Raw genomic sequence first — 23,505 nt, forward strand, 5'->3', positions numbered from 1 at the left:
GCCGTCGGCGTTGTCGTGGTTACCGTGAGACACCGTTATATCAAGAGGAAAGGCGCGTCGATCTTAGAGCATGAGATATGATGACCTTAAGCCATTGACAACACACAACGGTCACGGTAGCACTTGATTCCAGAATAGCTGCAGTAGTTAAGATCTACGAACTATCCCCTGTTGACCAGGTCCCCAAAACTTAACTCGTAACGAGATCCCTTCAAAGCAAATTGTCATAACGATCGTCTATAAAGGCTTCGTATAACGAGAATAAATGTTACGGTTTATGGAATAATAACAGATACGACCAAACTGTCTTGTCTCTTCTGCTTTATTTAACATAACTTCGTTCACAGTTTCATTTCGCATTCACCAGTCATTCACCGAAACCCTTTGATGAACAGTTTTGGTTGCTTAACACCAACAGTCAATGATAATGATACAGCTTTTCTCCTTTTTATACATTGAAGCCCGCTCTACGTGATATAATAAAAAAAACGGTCTCAATACCGCGTCCCTCGTGAGATGCGAATAGACTTATCCCGGAATTGACCGCCCTGTAGGTGTACTCAATTTAATGACCTAAACGGAAAAAAAGGACGCCGTATCATCGGCTTAGTCGATATAAAGCAAAACACCTTAATATGCCCAATTTTACCTCTTCTTATAGGATCGGCTACCTTACTCATTAATTTATTACATATTATTTCCAATAACGCTAAACAGGTATCGGCGTTATATTTTAATTGTATTCAAAAGCATGTTACTACTATTATGACCGACCAAATCGTAACAAATCGCGCGGCGTGCGTTTTTAACGATAACTTTACGCTATTCAAGTTCCGTTACAGCTGTCTTGGCTCGTAATGTTACACCCCCTAGCGTAATTTGGTACCGGCGCAAATCCTATTTGGGACGAAGAGGAAGCAGAAGCGCTGTAATATTGTTGGGCATTAATAATGACATTCATCAAATCTGATTTCACTTTCAATCTTGCATGACTGGGTAATTTTTTTAATTCAGTTTCTAAAGACTGCATAAACAAGCTATCTTCGTTGGCTTGCTGTGATGAATTGTCTTTTCTGGTGTACTTTTCCTTCAAAATGTTATATAGGATATCTTCTTCTTCAAGACTATTCTTTTCACGTGGCCTTTTTTGCCGTCGCTCAGCAGTTTATTCGCGTGCCTCCTGCTCTAAATTTTCTCCTTCATCAAACTCATTTCTGTCTTCATCATCATCACTGTCAATACTAGAAGTAGTGTTCTTACAGTCAGTTGTTAGGAATCGCAGCGGATCGAAGTAGATATACTTCTTCCTACCAGTTGCTGCATAACCACTCTTTTCTGTTTTTTGCCTTAATAACCCTCTGGTATAACTGGCCCTTAAGCTCTTCCATTTCCTTTGAAGGATTGTCCCTGCAACAAACAAAAACCACCATAGTATTGTAATATCTAATATATAAAAATGAATGTTTGTTTGGCTTTGTTCGTATTTTATGCACAGCCGCACCGTTCATCCGATTGCGATGAAACTTTGTCACTTGCGCTAAAGTTATAGGCATAGTACAATTATCAACATTTATTAAAATTATAGTTGCCAGGTGTATCAGCTGGTTATCTATAATGTCTACGTGTGCGTGCATGTGTATGCTTGTGTGTAACCTGCATAATTTTGTAGTTTTGCTCCATATGCTTTATCTTTTTTTTACAGGTACTTGGGGGCCAGATCAATCATGATTGACTTACATTTTCAGTACAGAATTGGAGTATCGTCTATCTCGTATATTATACGAGACGTTTGCTCTGCCATATGGCGTAAAATGTAGTCAAAATGTTTTCCCGACCTCTTGAAAGATCTATGGCTTGCCTCAGCTGAAGGATTCCATAAGAAGGCCAACTTTCCTCATTGTGTGGGTGCAATGGACGGGAAGCACATCAGAATTGTAAAACCCACTTCCAGTGGTTCACTCTACTATAATTACAAGAACTATTTTTCCATTCTGTTGTTAGCTGTTTGTGATTCGACGTACAAATTCTTATTTATAGACGTTGGAGCATATGGGAAATCGTCCGACTCAACTGTGTTTCGTAATACAGTGTTAAATAATAAACTACAAGGTGGTACGCTAGATTTACCTGCACCAAAACAACTGTCATTATCATTTGGAAGACCTATGCCATTCATGTTAGTAGGAGATGAAGGTTTCGGATTGTCAAAATTCATTTTGCGCCCTTATGGTGGAAAGTATTTAGACATTAAAAAACATGTGTTCAACTATAGACTGTGCAGAGCTAGAAGGTACATCGAGTGTACTTTTGGAATTCTTGCAAACAAGTGGCGCATTTTCTATCGACCACTGGATGTTAAATTAGATTTGGCAGAGTCTATTGTGAAGACATGTTGCCTCCTCCATAACTTTGTGCGTGATCGTGATGGAATACAGTTTGAGGATACGTTAACTATTCAGGGATTGCAGGACATGTCACCTTGCTTGGTCCGTGGAGGAAATATTGCGAACGGTATCAGAGAAGATTTCGCAAACTACTTCATCCGCCCTGAAGGCGAAGTGCCATGGCAGCTGCAAAAAATCTAAGTGCTAGAAATGTTATGTGAACATTAATGTCGTTTAGCCTAAATGTTCATTGGAATTGTATTTTGAAATGTGCAGTGTTCAATTATTACCATGTTAACTGTAACAAACCATACTGTTGCGTTCACTGAACTGATTAAAACTTGCAATTAAAATTATAAATACAATGCACTTTTTTGTATTACAGTTGTGTGTACCTAATTGAACAGAACCCAAGCACGAGCACTGTTCTCATTCGGGTGTCAAAAACTTGTAAGTCAATAGTTCTATGGTAAATAAATAAAATTCATTATTATAATATCAACATATGCATAAATTATTGTTGTTTTGAATAATATTTTAACTGTATTTTTCAGACCATAAGGCGGAGCGCCTTATTAGACTACGAAAAGACGTACCTTTAATTTTCTTATGAAAATGTTGAAATAAAACTATTTATTTTATTTTACTTTCATTCGCCCTGTAGGGGTGAGTACATGGTTTCTGCGCTCATCCATTTTGTCCATTCTTCTCGCATTGAGACTGCATAACAGTACACTTGCTATTGGTAATGCAAAAGAAAAGGGGTGAGGGATAGCATTCTCCTTGTAGGTTATTAACCTCCTAGCCTCGTACAGGGGTAGAAAATATATTTCACTATTCTTGTGGTCCGAAAAATACGGTATTAAAGTGAAAAAAGAATATAGAACTTACCAATTTTGTTTCTTTCATCTATGCTCTTTTCATCGAAATCAGGCACAAACTTCGTAATAATTTCTTGCCACGCTTTCATTTTCATGACTTTGTTACTGTAGTCATCGCTTTTCATATCCCAAATAATGGGACGACTTTCCACTTCACTTATAAAATCTTCTGTGTTGATGAACTCTAAACTCATGGCTGCACTGTGTGGAGAACCACTGGGCTCAGCGACGGCTGCCTGTCTGTTGGCAACTCTGCACTGCTGTGTCTGTGATCGGTGTCCCAGTGTGAACACTCCAATACAAGCTAATGCATGTCCGGCGGTGACCGCAGCGAACACAGTGTCGGTGTCCGTCACATGTGGCGAAGGTGAGTCACTGCTGGGTCACCGTGACTTGGTGACTCAGTGCAGTGTCCCGGTGTGAATGCTCCAATTCAAACGAATGTATCTCTATCAGTGACCGTCACAAGCGTCCCAGTGTGAAACGAGCCTTAAAGAAGGTATGAGCATAAGGAATAGGTTCGCAGATATATGAGTGACTCGAAGAAGTTATAAAATGCAGTATATCGTCCTGCACTGTTTCTCCTGAGTGGACTTGGGTTTACAATAAAATGTAAACTAAATATAAAATTGTGAAGGTTTTCGTGGCCACTTGTTGACAAATTGCCTATTGGCTTCTGTCTCGGGTTCTTCGGCTGATGTTCATCTAATGATTTTACTGACGTTTCGCCATCACGAGCGGCTGGCATTGTCAAAGCTTCACCCTCCATTGCCGGTGGTGAACTGGAGCCGAGCTCACGGCCACAGACTATATGTACCTGGCGCGCCAACGTCCGAGGGCTTCTCCGGTCATTTCCGGTGCGGTTCTCCTCTTGCTACCTGCGATGGTCGTTCGCTGCAGTACGGGAAGCCAGGATCCATTTACCTTAAGGCTTTCCTCTTTCTTGTTGAAACTGTTCGCGTGGTTTTGTATTTCTACAGCTTCTCTGCACAAGCGTGTGTGATAGTGCTTCTCTACAGCCACAACTTCCGTGTCGGCAAATTTTATTACGTGGTCGGTCTTACTCAGTGCGTGCTCTGTCACGGCCAGTTTCTCCACCTGCCCCAACCTGCAATGTCGCTTATGCTTTTTGATCCTAGTGTTAACTGATTGTCCAGTCATTCCGACATAAACTTTTCCGCATGTGCATGGTATACGACATATTACCGACATTGCAAGTGGGGTCCCTTTTCTCCTTCACCAAACTAAGACACTCTTTGATCTTCGGTTTGAAAATCGTCTTTACGCCATGTTTTCGCAATATACGGCCGATTCTGTCCGTCACTCTGGGAATGTAGGGCAGAAAGGCCGTGCCCAACATTTCCTTTTCTGATTCCTTACTTCGCCGAGTGTTTGGCTCTGTTACACTTCTAATATAATTTGTGGAGTACCCATTGCTCATCCCAACACTTTCCAGGTGTTGCATTTCTCGTCTGAGGTGCTGCGGCTCACATATTCGTCCTGCTCTCATTAAGAGCGTATTAATCACGCCTCTTTTCTGGCTCGGGTGGTAGTTTCATAGTTTGTGCAGGTATTGGTCCGTGTGTGTCGGTTTTCGATACACGCTGTGTCCCAGGTTTTCGCTGTCCCTTGTGACCAGCACATCTAGAAATGGCAGTTTCTCGTCCTTTTCTACTTCCATGGTAAATGTTATGTTGGCATGAAGGCTGTTCAAGTGTCTTAGGAATTCACCGAGCTGTTCTTCGCCATGGCTCCACACCACGAAAGTATCATCGACGTACCTGTACCACACCTTAGGTTTGCAAGTCGCCAAGTCCAGTGCCTGTGCTTCGAATTGTTCCATGAAGAAGTTGGCCACCACTGGACTGAGAGGACTACCCATGGCGACGTCTTCCAGCTGTTCGCAGAAATCGCCATTCCACGTGAAATAGCTCGTGGTGAGACGTGCATGGAAGAGCTTTCTGATGTCCTGCGGGAAAATGGAACCGATGTGCTCCAGAGCGTCACTGAGTGGCACTTTCGTAAATAACGAAACAACATCAAAGCTGACCAGGATGTCTTTGGTGCAAGATTCAGTTCCTTCAGCTTCTCAATGAAATGTCCTGAGTCCTTAATGTATGTGTCGGTCTTCCCCACGTGTGGCTGGAGCAGAGAGGCCAAGTGTTTCGCCAGTTTATATGTCGGTGATCCAAGAGCGCTAACGATCGGTCTCAGTGGAACGTTGTTCTTATGGATCTTGGGTAATCCATACAGCCGAGATGGTAGGGCTTCTGTGTTGAGGAGGTTTCTCTGTATGTCCGCCGGCAGACGGAAGAAGAAAGCGCGACTGATGTCCTCTCTCGCCTTTCTGTCACGGTGCCGAGATGAATGTGCTACACCGAAGTTCTTGAGATGGAAGCGCCTATTCACCACCACCCAAGCACATCGTATCTACGATAGAATGGAACGAGCTCCTCTTCATGAGCAAATTCATACAACATAGAGAGACTTGGCAACAATGGATCAGGAACTTCTGGACATTTTCTATCAACTAAGTAGCAGAATGCATCGAGACGACTGGGACAAGATCGACAGCATCACTCACAGGAGCATGCAGAACGAACTCGAGCGCTGCACTGAGTGACAGAAGAAAAAGTTTGAAAGATGCCAGAGGCAGACCGACAAGGCGATTCCCGACATGTCACACACAGTGGTCAACCTCACTGAACGACAACTGACTAAAGAGGAAGTGTCTGTTTTTCAAAAAGGAGGGAATTTCGCTATCATACCAAGAACTATACCTACAGATGACATCATTGCCAACACCGAAGCAGCCATTTGGACCCTTCCTTGTGAAAGGGCAGAAGAAATACGCACTGAAACAGCCAGGATATTGCGCCGAGCAAAACAACCAGCTTGCAACCTGAAGAAAGAAGAGGTACATGCCATTAAGAATCTCAACGCCGACAAGAGTATATTGGTACTGCCTGCCTATAAGGGGAATGCGACCATCGTAATGAAGACCGAAAATTATGAGCATAAGATCCGAGACCTATTAGATCCGACGACGTACCGAAAACTAAGTGCAGATCCGACGCAGTGTATCACACAGAATACGAATCGATTAATCAAGGCGTCTTCTCTTCTGATGGACATACAGAGAAACCTGCACAACACAGAAGCCCTACCACCTCGGCTGTATGGATTACCCAAGATCCATAAGAACAACGTTCCACTGAGACCGATCGTTAGCGCTCCTGGCTCACCAAAGTATAAACCGGCAAAACACTTGGCCCCTCTGCTCCAGCCACACGTGGGGAAGACCGACACATACGCAAAGGACTCAAGACATTTCACTGAGAAGCTGAAGAAACTGAAACTTGCACCAAACGACATCCTTGTCAGCTTTGATGTTGTTTCGTTGTTTATGAAAGTGCCACTCAGTGACGCTCTGGAGCACATCGGTTCCATTTTCCCGCAAAACATCAAAAAGCTCTACCATGCATGTCTCACCACGAGCTATTTCACGTGGAATGGCAATTTCTACAAATAGCTGGAAGGCGTCGCCGTGGGTAGTCCTCTTAGTCCAGTGATGGCCAACTTCTTCATGGAACAATTCGAAGCACAGGCACTGGACTTGGCGACTTGCAAAGCTAAGGTGTGGTACACGTACATCGATGATACTTCCGTGGTGTGGAGCCATGGCGAAGAACAGCACGGTGAATTCCTAAGACACTTGAACAGCCTTCATGCCAACATAACATTTACCATGGAAGTAGAAAAGGACGAGAAACTGCCATTTCTAGATGTGCTGGTCACAAGGGACAGCGAAAACCTGGGACACAGCGTGTATCGAAAACCGACACACACGGACCAATATCTGCACAACCTATGAAACCACCACCCGAGCCAGAAAAGAGGCGTAATTAATACGCTCGTAACGAGAGCAGGACGAATATGTGAGCCGCAGCACCTCAGACGAGAAATGCAACACCTGGAAAGTGTTGGGAGGAGCAATGGGTACTCCACAAATTATATTAGAAGTGTAACGTAGTAGGTGAATATGGATTGAGGGTAAGAAATGAAAGAGGAAGCCACCTGGTAGAATTTTGCGCTGAGCACAACTTAATCATAGCTAACACTTGGTTCAAGAATCATGAAAGAAGGTTGTATACATGGAAGAATCCTGGAAATACTAAAAGGTATCAGATAGATTATATAATGGTAAGACAGAGATTTAGGAACCAGGTTTTAAATTGTAAGACATTTCCAGGGGCAGATGTCGATTCTGACCACAATCTATTGGTTATGAACTGTAGATTAAAACTGAAGAAACTGCAAAAAGGTGGGAATTTAAGAAGATGGGACCTGGATAAACTGAAAGAACCAAAGGCTGTACAGAGTTTCAAGGAGAGCATAAGGGAACAATTGACAGGAATGGGGGAAATAAATGCAGTAGAAGAAGAATGGGTAGCTTTGGGAATGAAATAGTGAAGGCAGCAGAGGATCAAATAGGTAAAAAGACGAGGGCTAGTAGAAATCCTTGGGTAACAGAAAAGATACTGAATTACATTGATGAAAGGAGAAAATACAAAAATGCAGTAAGTGAAGCAAGTAAAAAGGAATACAAACATCTCAAAAATGAGATTGACAGGAAGTGCAAAATGGCTAAGCAGGGATGGCTAGAGGAAAAATGTAAGGATGTAGAGGCTTATCTGATGAGGGGTAAGATAGATACTGCCTACAGGAAAATTAAAGAGACCTTTGGAGAAAAGAGAACCACTTGCATGAATATCAAGATGGAAACCCAGTTCTAAGCAAAGAAGGGAAAGCAGAAAGGTGGAAGGAGTATATAGAGGGTCTACACAGGGGCGATGTTCTCGAAGACAATATCATGGAAATGGAAGAGGACGTTGATGAAGATGAAATGGGAGATATGATACTGCATGAAGAGTTTGACAGAACACTAAAAGACCTAAGTCGAAACAAGGCCCCGGGAGTAGACAACATTCCATTAGAACTACTGACAGCCTTGGGAGAGCCAGTCCTGACAAAACTCTACCATCTGGTGAGCAAGATGTATGAGGCAGGCGAAATACCCTCAGACTTCAAGAATAATATAATAATTCCAATCCCAAAGAAAGCAGGTGTTGACAGATGTGACAATTACCGAACAGACGAATGGAAAAACCGGTAGAAGCCAACCTCGGGGAAGATAAGTTTGGATTCCGTAGAAATGTTGGAACACGTGAGGCAATACTGACCCTACGACTTATCTTAGCAGCTAGATTAAGGAAAGGCAAACCTACGTTTCTAGCATTTGTAGACTTAGAGAAAGCTTTTGACAATGTTGACTGGAATACTCTCTTTCAAATTCTAAAGGTGGCAGGAGTAAAATACAGGGAGCAAAAGGCTATTTACAATTTATACAGAAACCGGATGGCAGTTATAAGAGTCGAGGGGCACGAAAGGGAAGCAGTGGTTGGGAAGGGAGTAAGACAGGGTTGTAGCCTATCCCCGACGTTATGTAATCTGTATATTGAGCAAGCAGTAAATCAAATAAAAGAAAAATTTGGAGTAGGTATTAAAATCCATGGAGAAGAAATAAAATCTTTGAGGTTTGTCGATGACATTGTAATTCTGTCAGAGACAGCAAAGGACTTGGAAGAGCAGTTGAATGGAATGGACAGTGTCTTGAAAGGGGGATATAAGACAGACAGCAACAAAAGCAAAACAAGGATAATGAAATGTAGTCAAATTAAGCCGGGTGATGCTGAGGGAATTAGATTAGGAAATGAGCCACTTAAAGTAGTAAAGGAGTTTTGCTGTTTGGGGAGAAAAATAACTGATGATGGTCAAAGTTGAGAGGACATAAAATGTAGAGTGGCAATGGCAAGGAAAGTGTTTCTGAAGAAGAGAAATTTGTTAACATCGAGTATTGATTTAAGTGTTAGGATGTTGTTTCTGAAAGTATTTGTATGGAGTGTAGCCATGTATGGAAGTGAAATGTGGACGATATAAATAGTTTAGACAAGAAGAGAATAGAAGCTTTCGAAATGTGGTGCTACAGAAGAATGCTGAAGATTAGATGGGTAGATCACATAACTAATGAGGAGGTATTGAATAGAATTGGGGAGAAGAGGAGTTTGTGGCACAACTTGACTAGAAGAAGGGATCAGTTGCTAGGACATGTTCTGAGGCATCAAGGGATCACCAATTTAGTACTGGAGGGCAGCATGGAGGGTAAAAATCGTAGAGGGAGACCAAGAGATGAGTACACTAAGCAGATTCAGAAGGGTGTAGGCTGCAGTAAGTACTGGGAGATGAAGAAGCTTGCAAAGGATAGAGTAGCATGGAGAGCTGCATCAAACCAGTCTCAGGACTGAAGACCACAACAACAACAACAACAGAGCCAAACACTCGGCGAAGTAAGGAATCAGAAAAGGAAATGTCGGGTACGGCCTTTCTGCCATACATTCCCAGAGGGACGGACAGAATTGGCCGTATATTGCGAAAACATGGCATAAAGACGATTTTCAAACCGAAGATCAAAGAGTGTCTTAGATCGGCGAAGGAGAAAAGGGACCCCACTTGCAATGTCGGTAATATACCGTATACCATGCACATGTGGAAAAGTTTATGTCGGAATGACTGGACAATCAGTTAACACCAAGATCAAAGAGCATAAGCGACATTGCAGGTTGGGGGAGGTGGAGAAACCTGCTGTGGCAGGGCACTCACTGAGTGAGACCGACCACGTAATAAAATTCGCCGACACAGAAGTTCTGGCTGTAGAGAAGCACTATCACACGTACTTGTTCAGAGAAGCTGTAGAAATACAAAACCACACGAACAGTTTCAACAAGAAAGAGGAAAGCCTTAAGGTAAACGGGTCCTGGCTTCCCGTACTGCAGCGAACGACCATCGCAGGTAGCAAGAGGAGAACCGCACTGGGAATGACCGCGGAGAAGCCCTCGGACGTTGGCGCGCCAGGTACATATAGTCTGTGGCCGTGAGCTCGGCTCCAGTTCACCACCGGCAATGGAGAGTAAAGCTTTGACAATGCCAGCCACTCGTGCTGGCAAAATGTCAGTAAAAGCATTAGATGAACCCGAGACAGAAGCCAATACGTAGTTTGTAAACTAAATATTGCGATATATTTTATAAATAATTGACAAGTACGCCAAAGAAGAAGAGATAGAACTACAATGGACATGTTATTCCATGGACTCTTGCGCTTCTGTGCATGAACTATCCTTCCTTTGTCATTCGCTTATCTTATCTGCTTGGCTTCGGACCTAAGAGGATGTTCTTGTGTAAAGCTCATCTTGCTGTACCAGTTGATAAAGTAAGTTGTACTTAAAACCCGAAAAATAAAATGGTTATTTTGTCAAAAGGATTTGTGTATGTGGTCAATCTGTTGTGAGTCTGATACCTAGACTGCTTTAAGTAGATATGGGCCTCAACAAAGAATTTTCATTGTTAGGCACCATCTTAAAAAAGCTTTAACTTTTTTCTTTTAGCTCTTCTACGAGACGTGCCGTCGGGTAGGACAACTAACTTTATTGAAAATCCCATGGGACCAGAGGCAGCTACTAATAATTTAACAATTTTATTTACAGATTTTCTTTATAGAACGAGATAACAGGCAGGAAAGGTCTGGTCACAGGATTCCAGTTCCATTATAGGATTTCATTTGTAGATGCTACTCTTGTTATCTTATATTGGGGAATCGAGACGAAACCACGATAAGTTACGTATTACAGTAGTGTACTTCGAACAGACTTGGCAAATATTCTCTGGTGCAATAAGCACACGACTTCTCACGAGCCTGGAATAATATCTGTAGTGTTGGATACATAAGAAAAGGACAATTAATTATCGATGATTACGTAACTACCCTGAGAACTGAGCTAGTTCAATGAGTGCTTATACACGTCTGGCTAAATTAAACAACATATTACGCTGTTAATAATATTCCTACATTAGTTATTTCTCTTTTACCCTGAGCCATTGCATTAATGTGTGTTTCTTTTTTATATAAGTCACAGGTCATATTTTATTTTATTACGTTACACTAATAGTCACAAAATAATAAAAAAATTATTTTATTACATTACAGTCCTCAATGATGAGTGTTCATCAGAGAGAAAGATATCATCAGGAGTGCTCCAGGGAAGTGTGAAAGGATTGCTATTATTCTCTATATACACCAAGAAGAAATGCAGATGATAAACGGGTATTCATTGGACAAATATATTATACTAGAACTGACATGTGATTATATTTTCACGCAATTTGGATGCATAGATCCTGAGAAATCAGTACCCAGAACAACCACCTCTGGCCGTAATAACGGCCTTCATACGCCTGGGCACTGAGTCAAACAGAGCTTGGATGGCGTGTACAGGTACAGCTGCCCATGCAGTTTCAACACGACACCACAGTTCATCAAGAGTAGTGACTGGTGTATTGTGACGAGCCAGTTGCTCGGCCGCCATTGACCAGACGTTTTCAATTGGGGAGAGATCTGGAGAATGTGCTCGCCAGGGCAGCAGTCGAACATTTTCTGTATCCAGAAAGACCCGTACAGGACCTGCAACATGCGGTCGTGCATTATGCTGCTGAAATATAGGGTTTCAGCAGGGATCGAATGAAGGGTAGAGCCACGGGTTGTAACACATCTGAAATGTAACGTCCACTGTTCAAAGTGCCGTCATTGCGAACAAGAAGTGACCGAGACGTATAACCAATGGCACCCCATACCATCACGCCGGGTAATAAGCCAGTATGGTGATGACGAATACACGCTTCCAATGTGCGTTCACCACGATGTCACCAAACACCGATGCGACCATCATGATGCTGTAAACAGAACCTGGATTCATCCAAAAACGTGACGTTTTGCCATTCGTGCACCCAGGTTCATCGTTGAGTACACCATCGCAGGCGCTCCTGTCTGTGATGCAGCGTCAAGTGTAACCGCAGCCATGGTCTCCGAGCTGATAGTCCATGCTGCTGCAAACGTCGTCGAACTGTTCATGCAGATGGTTGTTATCTTGCAAACGTCACCATCTGTTGACTCAGGGATCGAAACGTGGCTGCACGATCCGTTACGGTCATGCGGATAAGGTGCCTGTCTTCTCGACTGCTAGTGATACGAGGCCATTGGGATCCAGCACGGCGTTCCGTATTACCCTCCTGAACCCACCGATTCCATATTGTGCGAACAGTCATTGGATCTCAACCGAGGCGAGCAGCAATGTCACGATACAATAAACCGCAATCGCAATAGACTACAATCCGACCTTTATCAAAGTCGGAACACGAGGCATCACAACAACATTTCACCAGGCAATGCTGGTCAACTGCTGTTTGTGTATGAGAAATCTGTTGGAAACTTTCCTCATGTCAGCTCGTTGTAGGTGTCGCCACCGGTGCCAACCTTGTGTGAATGCTCTGCAAAGCTAATGATTTGCATATCACAGCATCTTCTTCCTGTTGGTTAAATTTCGCGTCTGCAGCACGTCTTCTTCGTGATGTAGCAATTTTAATGGCCAGTAGTGTACATAAAGGATTTGGCAGACAGCAATCTGTTGTTGTTTGCCAATTGTGCTGTGTTGTATGGGAAGATGTTATTGAGTGACTGTAGGATGAAGCTAGACAACTTAGACAAAATTTCTAGGTGGTGTGATGAATGGCTGCTTGTTCTAAATATAGAAAATTTCTAAGTTTATGCAGATCAGTAGGAAAAATAAACCAGTAATGTTTGGATACAGCATAAGCAGTATCTTGCTTGATACAGCCGTGTCTGGGCATAACGTAGCAAAGCAATACGAGGTGGAACTAGCATGTGCAAACTATGATAGGGAAGGCAAATGGGAGACTTTTAGGAAAGAGTGGTCCACCTGTAATGGAAATTGCATATAGAATGCTGGTGTGGCCAATTCTTGAGTACTGCTTAAGTGTTTACGATCTGTACCTGGTCAGATCAAAGGAAGACATTGAAGCAGTTTGGAGGTGGGTTGCTAGATTTGTTGTCAGTAGGTTCGAACAACATGTAAGTTTTATGCAGATGCTTTGGCAACTCAAATGGGTATCCCTGGAGGGGAGATGACATTCTTTTCGAGAAACACTATTGAGAAAATTTAGAGAACCAGCATTTGAAGCTGACTGCAGAACGATTCTGTTGCCTCCATTACACAATGCGCCTAAGGACCACAGTGATAAGATACAAGAATTTAGGGCTCAAATGAAGGCATATAGAAAGTTCTTTTCCCTCATTCTATTTGCAAGTGGAACAGGAAAGGAAATGACTGGCAGTGGTATGAGGTACCCTCTGCCATGTGCTGTAATGTGGATTGCAGAATATCAGTGTAGATGTAGATGATTACCACCTCCTGTTGCATTCTGAATCACCTATGATTACCACCTCCTTTTACATTGTGAATCACCTATTCAAAAAAGCTGTAGTTTTGACTCCACAAATTCATCCAACTGCTTATTTCAGCAAATTAAGAATTTTTATTTTTTTTATCAAGATGAATTTCCCTAAGACAGATCTTTGCTAACTTTGTACTGATATTCCACGTGATTTTTCAAAATTAATTTTGAGTCAATATGAATCCCAAGAAGTTTAGCAAATGCACAATCATTGTCATATTCAGTATAAAAATTGTAGAGAATATTTACAGGTTTTTCACAGTTAGCACGTTGACTGGCATGCAGCCATTTATACACAGATGTGAGATCATGTTTCCTGCCTGTTGATTTATTCTTTTTTTACTACCGTCGCACAACAGCTTCTTAACATATTTTAGTGCGCATTGATAAGTAAATGCACCTTCAAGATAAGATTGTTCTCTCCTATCAGCCTTAAATGTGTCCTGTGATTCTCAGTGTCATCATTTAGAAGTCTAGTGTACTTCATTTCACTGCAATGTGTTGCATGCAATTTAGTTTTTGATTTTAATCGTATGCCTTTATGGGTAAAAAAATATATTATTGAGCCCCCTTGCACCCACAACCAAACTGTCACCTTCCAACTAAACCTAGAACTCAGGAGATGCTACAGGTCAGTCTGTCACCAAAACTTATACATCAAGGGGCTTGTGTCCACTATCATACTCAGTTACCTTTATGGGGGGACAGAAAAATGCATATTGAACAATCCATCTTCATACTGATTTTCTGAACTCTGGTGATTACATTATCAAGACATGATAACTGTGTACTTGAATTAAGCTGACCAGATTTCAGAGAGAGAAAAAACCAGGACACGTGTGCATATACTTTATGCCTAACTTCATTACTGCACTTATGGTTATGTTTCTTGTCAGTTATAATGGTATTTTGAAATAGATAATAGGCCTATGGCAATGCACAGCTGAAAAACCTACAGCAAGAATGTATCTTAATTTTGTGAACTGGAAAGGAAAATATTGTTAAATACTTTTATTTTGTAGTAGCCTGGATATATTTTCTGCAATGTTTAGTCACTTATTCAGCACCTGGGCCCAATTTCTTAATCCTAAAAACAATGTAATATTACCAGTCACTAATCAGATATGAATTATAAATCTCATATTACAATTTAAGATTTCAGACTGTAAGAGCAAGCATGCACACATGACAGAAATATTCAGTAGGCACTGCAAACACACACTGCATCACTCACATGCTTCACAAAATTTACTTCCATATAACTGCAGTATTGTCAGGAGAAATAGTGTAAGTTAGGTGATGCTCTCTTGGTTTTGTTTTTATTTGTCTTGAAGGCCATAAAGTGTAAAGTCTGCAAGTTAGAGGAAGGGGTAGGTAATACCTCCTTTTTCTTTAAACATCTTTCTTACTCTTTCTTTAAGTACAAGACGAGTTAAACAAAATGCAATAGTCGTATATACTGTGAAAATATATATTTCTGTAACATTCTACTTCTACAAAACATGTTTTACACAAATATTTAATTAACTGAAAAATATTATTGCACAATTAAAAACCATGGCGATTAGTCTGGTATACAGGGTGGACGCTGTACTGCACATCTATGCCAGTACTAATATATATACGAAGCAATCCATAAATTTCTGTTTCATTGTTTAAGTACAAGACATGTAGGCCTATATGCAACAAACCCCTGCATACAATGTAATTTGACAGACAGACAAAACATCTACTCACCAAGTGGTAGCACAACATGCGCATACAAGAAGGTTATACTTGTGTGAGTGTTTGGAGCCAGTGGCTCTTCCTTCCAGCAGAATGGTTGAAGTGGAAGAAAGAGGGGTGAAGAAAAAGGACAGGAGAGGATTAGGAGAAAGGAGTAGATTCTGGTTAAGTCACCCAGAACCGTTGGTCAGGGGAGACTTACTGGACGGAATGAGAAGGAAAGACTGTTTGTTGGGGATTGCACCAGATGAGTTTTGAAAACCTGAGTGGATTCAAATAGATGTACATTGTAGTTGCTGTGTAGAGACCAAGAGTCTTGCACAGGATAGACTAGCACGATGAACTGCAGCAAACCAGTGTTTGGACTGAAGGAGAAGACTAACCTTCAAAAATTCTGAAATACGCATTTTATTCTGATGCACAGACAGTTTTCTTTTCTCTGTCATTTGTGGGTACTACTTTACTCCAGTTATACATTTTATTATTTTACATACGTCTACAGGCAATTTAAGACTCACTGCGCCTAACCCATTTAAATGTAAGCCATCCTTCCCACACCATCTCTCCAAAATGTGTTAGGATGAAAGGATATCGCAGCTAACTTACAATTAACGTAATGCCAAAGTTTATGTACCTAAGTGAAACAATTTCTTTACATATACCGGTGTATATCATCGAAACATTGCATCTTTTTCATAACTTTATACCAGCGTGCTCCATAGTAAAATGCATCAAGTTTTCTGAGTAAACTGCTTGCAACTGTAGATAATGCTTGTAAGTGTAACACAGCTGGGCATCTGTGTGTCAATAACTGTCAAAGTTGCTTCTCAAGGGTATCAAATTATTTATGGATCTTCATTATTTTTAATCATTTATTCTCAGTTGCAATATATATTAAAACATTTTACATGATGCTGGGTAGAGCCATATATAACATGGTTCTAGCATGTTCAAGAAAATATTGCGATTCTAATTTAATTGTGTTTCAAAACAAACACCATCTGAAGTGGCCTCAAAGACAAAACCGGTACCAACCAGCCGCTGTGTCATCCTCGGCTCTTACGCATCACTGGATATGGATATGGAGGGGTATATGGTCAGCACACCGCTCTCCTGGCCATTGTCAGTTCTCATAACTGGTGTCCTCCTCTGTCAAGTAGCTCCACAACTGGCCTCACAAGGGCTGAGTGCACCCCGCTTGCCAACAGCACTCGACAGACCCATATAGTGATCCACCCAAGTGCTAGACAAGACCGACACTGCTTAACTTCGGTGATATAATGTGAACCAGTGTTGCCACAGTGGCAAAGCTATTGTCTTTAATTTTGTTACAGCCAAAGGAAACTAGGATGTATCTGCCTTGTACTGCTTCATTTGCAGATTTTGCAACTCTCAGAACTGACAATTCTTGCACTAGAAAATTAGATGCAGAATAAACTGTAATATTTAAGTTATATAATATTTAACTTATCCTATCCACTATTCCCTGTTCCTAGCGGAGATTTTGGTCTGAACTATTGTTTTTAATGTTGCAACATTACTGATTCAGGGAGCAGGATGTACAGGACAATATCTCACAGCAAATTTAGGATTCTTTGGCAGTACATTCATTCTGTCAGTGGAGTTACAAATGCATATACCTTATACTCAGAGTCCTTACAAACCTAGTTAAATCTGGAGAATTACAGAAAGAAAATCTCAGGGAACACTAATGTGCAAAATAATTCAACATTCTTCTATTTTTTATTCAGGGTATTTTTTGCCACAACCGAGTAATATGTACGCAAAAATACCAATGTAAAAATTGCCATACAGTGTGTAGATCTACAGAAGACTAACAGTACTGTACTATACTGTTTACAAATTCAATCTTATACGTGACTTCAGTGGATACTGATACTTTAATTATTGAAAGTAGCAAAGTCACAAAAAGTCTCAAAATGCACATCATCCAATTCATATTGAAATAATCAACTGGATATTTCAGTTAAAGTTTGTTAGCTTAATGCAATATGACAAATGTATGAACAGGAGCAAGGCACATAAATCATTTCCTTTCTTCATTAACAGCAGTTGAATTTTGACATCACCATAAAACAATTGCTTTCTTTATTAACAATACTCGAATTTCAACATCATACAAATCTGATAAATTACTCATTTCCTAAGACGAGTTTCCCCAACTGCCCTATATCCGTGATGTGAACCAAGAGCAAATCAAGTTAATTCTTACAATGTGTGTGTTCAGTGCCAACATTTCCCTGTCAGGTGCTGATTACCACTGATGCCAAAATCCCTCATGGTGTGAAGGTCCAACCAAGTAATAATTTGAGTTCTTCAGTATGGATGGAATCTCTCACATCATCCAAAATCATTAGTAAAGATACCCCTTCAACAATTTACCTGAAGCATTCCAATAGTTAGCTAAAATGTAAATATATCACTAAACATACACTACTAACCATGTATGACATGCAACAGCTCACATCATTCTGGGAGGGTGAATACTAAACTGAACAGATGACACAATGCATAATTGCCCTAAGGTACAAAGCTTACTGCAGTTCAGCAAGGACCACAAAGCTGACTAATTTTAATGTATATATAGTCTATACAGAAATTATGTCTTTAACAGAACTAAATAGTACTTTTAAACTGTGGAAGAGATACTGCACTGATGTGTTTGGGTGTGTATGATGTGTCACGTGAAACTGGAGGATATACATTGGCAAAATGATGTCTGTTGAGGTACCCTTTCTAAGAACACAGAGTGTTAGTATTTTGCAGCATGTATGTATTATGTATTAACAAACTTATTACTGTTATCTGCCAGGGCACAGCGCAAATAAAACTACCTTAAGAGTTTGTGCACCAAAATCTAATAATTAGGCCTATATGAAGTTACTTACGGCCCGATGACTGGAATACAATCATTTCTTTTCAGTATACAACAATATACTCCCTCTGCGGTAATTTCCGAGAATGATTGCCTATCCAAATCGTGGGGTCCAAACGATACATATCGAACGTTCGATCGAATTCGATCATGCGACTCTGGCGGACGTTATGAGTATGTTTACGTTGGTCACTACAGTAACGACAAAAGAAGAGCGTTATAAAAATACTTGTAATTATAAAGGAGACGACTTACCTTACTCGTCGTCGGTGTTGTCGTCATGTGAAAAGTCCATTACGGTGGTGTGGATGGACAATTTTGAAGAGACGAACAATGTATTCTTCCTGATACTCGTTCGTTTTTCGCACTGTCCGAAATGAAATTCTAACGGGATTTCAGCATCGAAACTGTTCTTACGAAGTTTTACGTATTTCGCACCGCCAAAGTCTACACAGTCCCTTCTTTCCTCGTCCGGTAGTACTCCATATTTGCTACAAAAAGCCGAACCATTTTCTACGCTGCATAAACATGGAATTAGATTCTTCCATGTGAGAGAATCCGCAGAAAAAACAGCAGTAACACCAGACATTTACTAACGACATAAATCGTCTGGGTTTCCCTAGCAACCCAAAAATAATGTAAATTTCGTAATTTAGAGCAAGAAAGAAAACAACGGAAAACAGATAAAAATGTCGATCACAACGCCATCCACCAGGGTGCCATGATCGAATTCGATCGAGCGTTCGATATTTATCGTTTGGACCCCGCAACTTCGATAGGCAATCATTCTTGGAAATAACCCTTTTTGACACTAATTACAAATTACTCAAAACGCTGCAGTCCTACATATGGCAATTCATTTTACCTTCCTCATTTAGCTTAACTTTATGCACATTTTTTTAAGTATGCATACAAAATCTCTGCCTAATTTTATTATCGACACATTGCACTGTACACTTTAAAAAAAATTCATCATTAACAAATGACTTTCGCCACACGCGAGCGACTTGACTTGCGCCAAAACACAAGCTCCTAACGTCAACAGATCGCGTTAACTCCAAACTCTTACGCCTTTTTATGGCGTCATGAGCGGTAGCCAATCAGCATCAGATGTTGATGGGCAGGCGCGCCGCAGCGAGATCAGTGTTGCCAATTTAGCGACTTTGTCGCTAGAAATGGCGACTTTTGCCTTCGTCTTAGCGACAAAAAAAACTTTTTAACGACTAAAAGTATTTAGCGACTTATCTGGCGACTTTTGGAGTACTGACGACTTTTGAAGTACAAATCAAAACTATTTTGGGCCAGTATTTTCATTATCAAAACTAAGATTTTAACTATAGAATGGGTACTACACTGACATTGTTCTAGATTTACTAAGTTAAATTAAGTTCTTAGCAGATCATGTAGCATTGTTCAGCATTTAGTAAACCTGAATGCAGGAATTGCCTACAGAGTATGAAAACCTTGACTATAGAACAATTCATTATTCATTACCCCCTAGCCTGTTATTGTCGATAGCGTATCGATCTATAATTCTTCAACTTTTGAACTACCTTTATTTTTTGAATTGACAAAAAACATACGTAATATTAAGTATAATAAAATACATTTCTGTTCAGCAACCTCTACTTTTTCGAAATGTTAACTCGCAGTCAAATTATTACCACACGCACAGTGGTAACGCAAGGACAATTCAGTATGGGTATCTCACACATTACATTTTAAACAATGAACAATAGGACTGATATCAAGTTACCGAGTGAGTAGATTGTTTCATGACCTCTAGTTCGCCTGAATTTTAATGTATTTTCAGTGATTATAAATTGGTGAAACTTGTGTTGTGGTGGCTTACATAATGAATTTACCGCAGAAGAAGAAGCAGTATGCTCAAAAATATCGGGATGCGTGGGAAGCAGAACCTGAATTCAATGGGTGGCTGAAACCAGCCGTTGGAGACTTATCCAAGGCAAGATGTCAAATATGTGCAACAGAGTTTTGTGCTAAATTGTGTGATATTAGAAAGCATTCGAAAACTATTAAGCATAATCAAAAAATTGATTAAAAAAAAACACAAACCACCTTACCTGTGAAAATTGTCCCGAAAACTAGTTAGAATAGCAAGCAGAGCGGAAGGCGCCCTTTCTTTATTTATTGCTGAACATTGTTCTATTTTAGCTGTAGATGATTTAGGAATACTGTGCAAGAAGGTGTTTTCCGGTGATGAGGGCGCTAAAAGCATGCAATTATATCGTACAAAGTGCACTAATATTATAACTGAAGTTTTGGCTCCATATTTTACACAATCATTGGTTGAAGATATAGGTAACCAAAAATACAGTGTACTAATAGATGAATACACAGATGTATCAATATCTAAAATGCTAGGTATCGCTATACGGTACTGTAGTGTAAACAACCAAACCATTAGATCAGCATTTCTCAAAATTGCTCTAGTAGAAACTGCAGATGCAAGAAATCTGGCTGCTATTCTTGTGAATTCTTTGAAAGATCTCAAACTTCCAATCGCTAATATGGTAGGGATTGGCACAGATAATGCTTCTGCAATGGTTGGAATAATCAATGGGCTTTTCGAACAACTCAAGAGAGAATACGGTTTGAAGCATTTGGTATTGATCCATTGCATTTGTCACTCTCTTCAGCTTGCAGTTTCGCACGCCTCAGTGAATACCATACCTAGAAACATAGAGTTTCTTGTGCGGGAAACCTACAATTGGTTCTCCATTTCACCCAAAAGACAAGAGGAATATAAAAATGTTTATGAGACAGTAAATTGTGGAAAACAGACACTAAAAATTTTGAAGGTCTGTCCAACACGTTGGCTTTCGATTGAACCAGCAATACGAAGAATTCTGGAGCAGTGGGAAGAACTAAAGCTACATGTTTCACTTGCCATGGTTCAAGACAATTGTTACACTGCCGATCTTTTGTACAAGATGTATTGTGACGACTCAGATCATCTTCACATGTTTTACCTCAAACATGCTTTAAAAGACGTACAAATAGCAATAAAAGCTTTTGAAGGAGAAGACAATGACCCCACTAAATTACTAGATACACTTGTATTTCTCATGCAGTCACTCAGACAAAACATAATTTTTCCAACTGTTGATTTGTTGACAACACCAGTTCCAAGCGAATGTATGTACGCAAATCCGAACCTTGGCTTTATGTTTGAACAGAAACAGAGTCAAGTCTGTCTGAAGAAAATAAAGTTTATTTGAAGAAGAGATGCATTCAGTTTAGTCTGAAACTCATAAAAGAAATTCAACAAAGACTGCCAAGCAACGATACGATCCTGAAAAAAATGTCAATGCTGAATGTTGAAGAAACACTAAAAGTGAATAAAAATATTGCTGTAGCGGATGTAGCCAAAGAATTGGATTTTAGTGGAGATTTCATAGATGGTATGCTGCAAGAATAGCATAATATCAACTTCATTAGGTGGAATAACACTACTAACATTGTTCGATTTTGGAGTGAGGTTTTGCAGTATAAAAATGCCACAGGGGAGAATCCTTTTTCTTTGATTTCACAGCTAGCAATGACTGTTCTATGCCTACCACATTCAAATGCAGAAGTGGAAAGAATATTCAGTTCTATGAACATTATAAAAACCAAACAACTTAACAGATTATCGTTCAACACAATTAATGCTTTGATCATATTGAGAGACCAGCTGAAGAAACGAAATGAAAATTGAGCATCTTTTTACATACCGTCAGACGTATTGTAGCTTATTGGAACGAACAAAAGTTACTCTTTTGCGACAAAACCAGTCGAACTGCAACATCATCTTTAGAGTGACGTTCAACCCTCTACATCAACTACAGTTCTGTCAGAGCATGAAACAGAAGAGTTATTCGATCTTCTGAGTGACGGCGATGAATAGCTCACATACCAGTATGTATATATTTTCTAACCTAATTTGAGTTCTTGCTTTCTTTTGTTACAAATATAGTTGTATATTTCTAGTATATTTGACTACTGTGATTGAAACAACAATTTATGTGTTGCATCAGTTACGATAACATGTTTAATTAAACGTTAGCGTATTTTATATGTATGTTGTTGAAAGCGCTGCGTCATTTAAATAAGACAATATAGCAATTACGTATGAGACAATTTTTATTAATATTTTATAACCCCGCCCCCTCCCACTGGCTTATTGCACCATTCACAGCACGAAATGTTCGGTACACCCCTAGTAAAATCAGTTTTAGCGACTTTCTAGCGACTTTTGATACTGAATCTAGCGACTCGGGTTTTTTAGAGTTGGCAACACTGAGCGAGATTCAACTGCCAGGCCTTAGTGAGAAACCAAGTGTGTTTAGAACCCAACAGTAAACACTTTCTGATTCTGTGCCCACATGGAGCTATTACATTCCATGTTCCAGAATGCCCAGAGAACAATAAAACCTGTTAGCACTTCGATACTCGAGTGTGATTCGGGCACTTCACAGGATGATCGTAAAAATGGATTCCATTTAATTTTCACTAGCGCTTTACTCATTCGTTCCACTGTCGTGCAAAATAACACCACCATATGCAACAGAAATCTCTGAATTAGATACTACATTGGCCAAAAAAATATGAATGAAGTAAGCAAGTGGCTTGAGTAGAAAATGGTACTGATACGTGCAAGAACGCCTACTTCTCTGTCGAGTGCGAAACAAATTTTCAAGTTCTTGGTATCTAAAGCGACGTATCGCCTACCACCACTTATGCTGCTCCCAGTATCACAGAGACACGTATTTTAAATACAACAACGTGTTTCCCTCTACATGACATTAAAGTCGAATTGACAGAAGTCAACATGCACTTCTGAATAGTACCTGTGGCTCATAGTGACGTACCTTCACAATTTCAATTTAACAAGGTAATTTTCAGTTATTAAGTGGAAGGGTAAGGCGATAAGTGAGATTATAAAATTCATAGTCAGTGTGGAGGAAGGAATAATTCTGGTTATGTGGGCAATAATAGAAATGCATTGTAACTTTGTTTATCCGGATTAGGCGGGACTGACTATTGGGAACCCGGATAATGACATTCATAAAAAAAAAAAAAAATAGAATGACATGAGTTAGATGCCAAAAAACAACGGGTTACATTTATTTTCACGTAAATTATACATTATTTTCACATACATTTTTATTTTAGCGAAATACTGAAATTTAAA

At 40.2% G+C, this 23,505-nt stretch overlaps 1 protein-coding gene across 1 annotated transcript; it reads right to left on the reverse strand.

The window, feature by feature from the left end:
* Positions 1-1,165: 1,165 nt before the first annotated feature.
* LOC124718765 lies at positions 1,166-3,459 on the reverse strand. Its single transcript, XM_047244378.1, has 2 exons — positions 3,276-3,459; positions 1,166-1,407 (listed from the first exon to the last, which is right to left on the reverse strand). The coding sequence occupies exons 1-2, from the start codon at positions 3,457-3,459 to the stop codon at positions 1,166-1,168; spliced, it is 426 nt and encodes a 141-aa protein (XP_047100334.1).
* Between the last annotated feature and the right edge of the window lie 20,046 nt (positions 3,460-23,505).

Source organism: Schistocerca piceifrons, chromosome 10, assembly GCF_021461385.2.
Source record: "Schistocerca piceifrons isolate TAMUIC-IGC-003096 chromosome 10, iqSchPice1.1, whole genome shotgun sequence".
Lineage (NCBI taxonomy): Eukaryota > Metazoa > Arthropoda > Insecta > Orthoptera > Acrididae > Schistocerca > Schistocerca piceifrons.

What these genes read in the sequence shown, in the direction of transcription:
- LOC124718765 (XM_047244378.1), bottom strand. Translation starts at nt 3,459, where the DNA reads ATGAGTTTAGAGTTCATCAACACAGAAGATTTTATAAGTGAAGTGGAA. An exon ending in AGATGAAAGAAACAAAATTG is followed by an intron (nt 1,408 to 3,275) that starts GTAAGTTCTATA and finishes TGTTTGTTGCAG; the next exon opens with GGACAATCCTTCAAAGGAAA.